This window comes from Phyllostomus discolor, chromosome 2 (assembly GCF_004126475.2).
Source record: "Phyllostomus discolor isolate MPI-MPIP mPhyDis1 chromosome 2, mPhyDis1.pri.v3, whole genome shotgun sequence".
NCBI lineage: Eukaryota > Metazoa > Chordata > Mammalia > Chiroptera > Phyllostomidae > Phyllostomus > Phyllostomus discolor.
Genome location: NC_040904.2, coordinates 124,585,588 through 124,592,617, shown reverse-complemented (window position 1 = coordinate 124,592,617; position 7,030 = coordinate 124,585,588). Strand labels below are relative to the sequence as shown.

The window sequence follows — 7,030 nt, the reverse complement described above, 5'->3', positions numbered from 1 at the left end:
AATGTGAAGGCAATCCTGTGTATTAGCTTTATTTCAAAGAGATAAGCCAAAGTACTAAGAGCATTAAATACCTTTTTAGAAAAGCAGTCACATAGGCCACTTTTAAAACTAATATTTTTTATTCTTCTCTTCTTCCGTTACAAATACAACTCCCTATAAAAAGTTAGCAAATATCAGAGGTCACATCTTACAAATTAACCAATTAAAACAGTCAAAGATACAGGTCAACAGATCACTGTGAGGTTTAAAATTAAAGTCTGGATAACTGCTAGGTCAGTGGCAGATACCAGGCAAACTCTGACCCTTCAAAGAAGACTGATTATAGGAGGCTAGAAAGGCACTGTCGTTTTGTGACTTTAAGCCTTGGGCCCAGAGTGAAAAATAAGGCCATTTTTGTTTCTCTATTTGGAGGGTAGTTGTGGTGGTTTTCACAGCTGATTTCATGGCAGATGCAGTACACACTACAAGAGTCAATCATTTCACTGGCAAGGTAGGAAGTCACTTAAAAACAATGAGCTTTGCCAGATAACAGAGCAAAGTAAGAAGTATGAAGGGATTAAATAAGTCCCTTGGGAGAAAGAACAAAGGAAAGAGGTTTTGGCTAAATAAATGAGTTTCAAGGAAAGTGAGTACTTTTCCAAATTAGTTTCCATGTACTATAAAAAATTATCAAAACTATGACAGTCATGTTAGTAGTTTTAAGGTTATAATAATGGGTGGGAGAAATCATTTGTCAAAATAACCTTTCTGCTTTCATTGTTCCTGTTCTAAAATTCTAGAGCTTAAGAAACTATATTGTATAGTATAAATTTAGAGTACTGAATTCAGTCAGAAGTTCTAAGTTCTGATGTGTGTAATTTGAGGCAAAGCATTTAATCTCATTAAGGGTTAATTTCTTGATCTGTAAAATGGAGATAATGTTTTCTTTATAGAATTACTGTAAAGATCAAATGAAATAATGTATGGAAAAACCACCTAGTTACTGCCTAGGATACTGGAGCACCTTTTTAGCATTGCAGTTTCATGGCTCTAACTCACTATCCTAACTTCCACAAAAACTTTTGCATCTTTAAATAACTGCCTGCAGCAGCACCCCTTCTCAAAATGTGTAGATATTTTGCATCAGAATCACCTGTTATTGTTTGTAAGTATAGCTAAGACCCATCCCAAATCTATAGGCTCAGAATATCTTGGGGGTATAAACCAGAAGAAAACATTTTTAATCAACCCTCAGGTAAATCTTATTCTAAATGTGACCACTGGCACTTTGTGATACTGCTCTCTGTAAATTAGAGCAATTTAACAATTCCTTCCTAAAATAATTAATTTTTTTCTGTAACTGTTTGTATAATATTTATCTTCTGAAATCTGCAATGAAGAAAATAATTGATCAAAATGTTCCTATTGTGGCAAACTATATCAGAGATAGAAAAGGAAGATGACTTCTGTGCAACAAACTAAAAATAAAGGTCCTGCAAGCAGGTGAAGGTTTATAAAGTGCTAATTCAGTAGTAGGTGAACTCAGGATAAACTGTGTTTTTGGCTATTTGGATAAAGGGAATTGGGAAGATAAATTGTTTCTTTGAGATGCCCAGATTTGAGATATTACCCTGTTTATGATGATACCTTTGAACCCTCCACTCCAGTCCCATTCATGGTAACCCATAGGATAAGAAAGTTACCAATTTATCTGTATTTGCTGCTAAGAAAATTGGTCTCATGCCTTTTAAAACCTACATCTGCACTACACTCACTAGCTTCCAGTTTCCCAAAATTAAACTGATAAGGAAGAAAACATTTTCCCTTCTGTGGTTTTGGCTAGAGGTACATTCTCAAACCTAGCTTTTCCACTGGATTCCAAAAGAATATGTAACTTTTCTTAAGATACTCATTGGTACACAAATTCTATCCCAGGCCACAGGTTACATAACAATGTACCCTGATAATCTAACAAGGAAAAACATTCCTTCTCTTATTAATATCTTTTTATCATGTTCCTCTACTAACAATCAGACTCCAGTTGTTTGAAAAGGCCCACACAGGATCATAAAGCAAACTCAAGTTTGGAGTGCCAATCCAGATCCACAGAAGATTTTGGCATACCATGATAGACTATATAGTAGCCTGAAAACTCAAGAACACAGAATCTGGCTAATTGAATATTAAGTTCTAATAGTCATTTCCCCTTTCATTACTCCTGGGAGATGTATTTATCAAATTATAAAAATAATTATTTAAAAACTTCATAACTATGAGCTTTTTAAATATTAACTAATAAGAGATTTAACATTATAAAACAATTTACTAGTTTTGGATTTCAGGAATTGTGTTAATAGAGGAAATAACATATGTTTGACATTTCATGTTTTGCTATATGGTTTATATTTACACTTAAAAATATTTGGCATATATTTTGCTCAATTCTTAAAGCATATTACTTCAATGGGGGGAAAAAAGCCTGGTGATTTAGTGATAGTCTTAGAGCTTTTGGAATTTTGGCATTCAATCTTTGGTACCAAGGTTCCTTGCAAAAGTCAGATTTAAAAATTTTTTAAATTCACTTAGTGAAGTACAACATAGCATATATTCAGAATCCTTCTATCTACTTTTTTTGGTGCTCTCAGCAGTAAGTGACCAGGTTCTCTCAGTCTGCTCAAGACTGACGGGTTTCTCAAGACACAGAATTTCAATGCCAGGAGTAAGAAAGTTGTGGGCAAGTCAGAATATGATGGGAGAGACAGTTTTTTTAAAAATCTATTCTGATATTTTCCCTTTCTCTTTCTAAAATATTTTGAAATTGAGGCTGGGTAATATTTAGGTAATCCTTCAAAGTTTTCTCAGTCTGCACATTTTGGGGAAACAGTAATAACTATTGGTTAGAAAAATTGTAAATATACATTTACCTAAATATGAAAGAACCCTAAGTTATTTTTTACTGCATGGCATTTTAAAGAAGATAAACTACTCAAAAAGCATTCAGCATTTCGTTCTGAGATGTGTGCCATACATTAATTTAGTCTTCTTAGTGAAATATTATACTTCAAATTGAGAAAGTTATAAAATTCAATACAAAGTTTATAAGGAAATATACCTTTTATGTAGTGAAACTGGTGTCAGGAACAAACCTGAAGAACCATAAAAATTGCAAAATACCAATGATGGACAAAATGTTTAAAATCGGAAATAATTTGTTGAAAATTAAATACATTACAGAAATACAATATTTACTAAGTTTCTTCTATGTAAGCTAATGACAGCTAAGGCACACACTCCTTAAATTTATATGTGTTTTTAATAGTTTAAAGGCAGACATTTTCTCTGAATGTTAAATCTCTTTTCGTCCCATCACAATGTAGATAACTTCCTAAATTTCTTTCAAAAATAGCCTATACTGGTAAGAGCAAATCTTAGGGCTCATTTAATAATAATGACCACACCTTAACACTTACATTGCACATTTGGTTAACAAGTGCTTTCATAGAGATTATCTCACCTATTCTCATAACCCTGAGAATAAGCAAGTTAATTTTCAAATTTTATAACAGAGAAAAAAAACTATGTGAAGTATTTATATGCTACAGGAAGATAAAAGGAGAAAAAGAGAAGGTAACAGGATCATACCAGATATAAAAACTGTAAGGTTAATAGGCAAGCTTGAAAAAGAAACGTATTTTGCTGACAGTCCCAAAACTGCCATAAAATTAAAGGAGAAAGAGAGAAGGTTCTGCCAACACTGAGCTGTTAATACCCAAAGAGAAACAGTTAACCTTTCATCAGCCTCTTTAATAACAAACTCAGATGAGAATAAATTCAAAATAAAAAATAAAAACAACACATACATACATCTACTAAAATGTTTAAAAATGTTTACAGTATATAAAAATGCTTATGAAATTAATAAAGATACCAAAGTGAATAGACAGTATGACATGATATAAAATAAATCATATCAAAAAAGGATTGGAAGTAAACACACAAATGTATTTATAGCTATGTCCTTGGAAGGTCAGACTATGGGATATACATTTTACTATATTCATTTGCCAAAAGTGAGTGGAAAAACTTTAATAAGTATAATTTAAATATAAGCACCATGAAGTTTTAGAATGTGATTTTGTATTTACATCTCAATTAATGGTGGGCTGAGGCTATCAGTGGAAAGAACCTGGTCTGTGGGGCCAGGTAACCGGGGTTCTACTTTTGCTCTTGCCACTTATTAGCTCTGTGACTTTGGTCACATCACTTTTCTTCACTGAGTCCTGGTTTCATCATTTACAAAATGAAACCCCCTGGACAATGTGACCTTTTCAAGCTCTATCAATATTTGACTAAGGAGGGAACTGAGGAAATAATGATGCAGTTGTATTTATTCTGTTCATATATTCAAACTGAGAAGCTATTAAAATTCTAAATACCAAATCGTATAATGAGCATAATAAAATTAAAACTACAAACTAATAATCTTGATAGGAACCATAATAGATGTCTCCAGTGATCTTATGAACTGAGATTTCTCATAAAGTCCATTCATCTTTCTGAGAACATTAATATTACCTAAAGGAAGGCCACTATACATAATTACTATACTTAAAACTAAAAGACTAAAATTTTTTAAACATTACCTTTAAAAGTGTTAGTTATTTTTTAAAAGGGATTTCAAAACATCATATTCCATTTTGGAGAGTGCACATAGGCCTGAGTGTAGATAAGACACCCCAGACCAAAAAGGGAAGACTTAACCCCTTAGTTTTAGGTTATTAGAACAAATTTTAATGCAATTTGCCAGAGCTCTCGGAATATGGGCCCAGTATATTTTCAGGCCACTATGGCTAACTAACAAAGTATCTAGTTCTCTGAGTCACCCCATAGGGAAGGCTAAGACTATTTTGAATTTTTTTTATGCCAACTGCATATGAAACACACTGCTGCCCCAGGTTATCACATAGCTCCCCTCTGCTCTTACCTCATTATGTTCACTAAATATATGAATTTTAAAATAAAACATTTCTTCTATTAAGCACACTGACCTAAGAGCCTCCTAATTCAAAAACAGTTTATAGGAACTGTAGAAAACATGTTGGAAGCACAAACCCTGGGATCAAAAACAAACTACTATGATGTTAAACACACGTCTATACACCTGCTGCTCCTTGTCCTCTCTCACACTTGCACTACTTAGAACTCATCTCTTTAGAACTCACCTTGTCTTTGCAGGGCCGTTGGCAGTTTTGTGCTGCGCACACAGCATTCTCATCATCAGATTCCTCTGCTCCTGACCAGTCATACTTTGAGGGAATGTCCAGCACCTTTTTCTCTCTCTTCTTCTCAGTGTTCTCTTTTACAAGCTCAACTTTGGCTGCAGCAGCCTTTTCCTTCTTTTTCTTTCTCTCTTCTTCTTTTGCTAGTTTCTTGGCCAGTTTGTTCAGCTCCTTTGATTTTTCTGCACTTAATTTTAATTTCTTCTTTTTAGGTTTATCCATTTTCTTTAACTCTTTGGACTTCTGTTTTCCTTCTCCAAAGAGCTGTTCTACTTTTTCTAGTTTCCGTTTCCGTTTCTTCTCTGAAGAGTCCTTTCCTTTTATTTTTAATGGTTTTTCTTCCATGCTGTCATCCTTCAAAAATATAAAATCAGAAAAAATTTTCAATTAAGACATTTAAAAACAATTTTGTTCTTTTATGTGAGTTATCTTGAAGAGTCAAATATATAAACACAAATTACAGTAGAGGTTACTGGGGGAGGAAGAAATGAGGTTTATTGCTTAATGGATACAGAGTTTTTATTTGGGATGTTTAAAAATTTCTGCATAGATAATGGTGATCATTGCATAACACTATGAATGTAATTAATACAACTGAATTGTATACTTAAAAAGCATTAAAATAGTAAATTTTGTGTTGTATACACTAATCATTATAAATATTCTAAAGGTATTTAAAAGACACTTTAAGAAGGCAAGTATAATATTCAGTGAAGATAATCAATAGCAGAAAATAATGGCAAGCCCTAAAAAAAAATCTCACTGATTTTTAGCTTATTAGGGGAAAAAAGAGCAAAAAGTTTCATTGTTAGCATATATTAATATAATCTGTAGCATCCCTGTTTTAGAGGAAAACACACACAGAAAACTAAATGTAATAAGTGTATATTAAGTAAATATTATGTAATAATATTTTGGTCTTCATTTACCACTACTATAGTTTTTTTTAAGAGTTTATTTATTTAATTTTAGAGAGAGGGGAAAGGAATGAGAAAGAGGAGAGAAACATTAATGTGCGGTTGCCTCTTGCACACGGCCCACAGGGGACCTGGCTCACAACCTAGGCATGTGCCCTGATCAAGAATTGAACCAGTGACCCTTTGGTTCACAGGCCGGCGCTCAATCCACTGAGCCACACCAGCCAGGGCTCATTTACCACTATTATAGTTCTTTATTAACTCAATAAATTCTTGGAGGTCAATAAGTTAGTAGAAATCTTATCAAAACATATAAAATTGCATCATGATCTCATTAGAAAGGGTATGTAGTGACTTTGGCAAGAGCTAGAAAATAGTTGCTGTGACAAGGCAAAAAAATTATCATTTTTCATTTCAACTTTCTAATGCTGTTATTTTGTGCTAATGTAATAAATATTAAAGTTTTAATAGTAAAGGTATGTCTAGGAACAGAAAGATAAAGGGGAAAAGTAGAAGAAAAACTGAAAATATAAGTTTGATAATCACTTAGGAGATAACACTTGAGAATTTTTCCAGATTTGAGACTGAAAACTCTTTGCTAGGAAACTAAAAATCTGCCGACTCCCAAAAAACACTGAATTATAAATGTCTAACTCTACTATATCTTGAACAGGACATTTAACTTGTGAAGACTTTGTTTCCTTATATTGTAAAATAAAAGAGGATCAGATGAGATGATGAATGTGAAGAAAATGCTCTGTGGACTAGAAAACACTATTTATACTAGGGTATACCTTGGATTTGACTTTCAAACCAAAAACAAACTAAATTATAGTATGATAAGCGTATCTGTAT

The 7,030-nt window shown here is 32.9% G+C and overlaps 1 protein-coding gene across 1 annotated transcript in view; it reads right to left on the bottom strand.

Moving 5' to 3' along the window:
* Positions 1-7,030, bottom strand: part of KDM5A (lysine demethylase 5A) — a 111,866-nt gene that overhangs the window by 1,948 nt on the left and 102,888 nt on the right. The window contains exon 27 of the mRNA XM_028531963.2: positions 5,202-5,612. Coding sequence (XP_028387764.1) covers positions 5,202-5,612 — 411 coding nt within the window. The remainder of the gene's footprint in view (positions 1-5,201; positions 5,613-7,030) is intronic.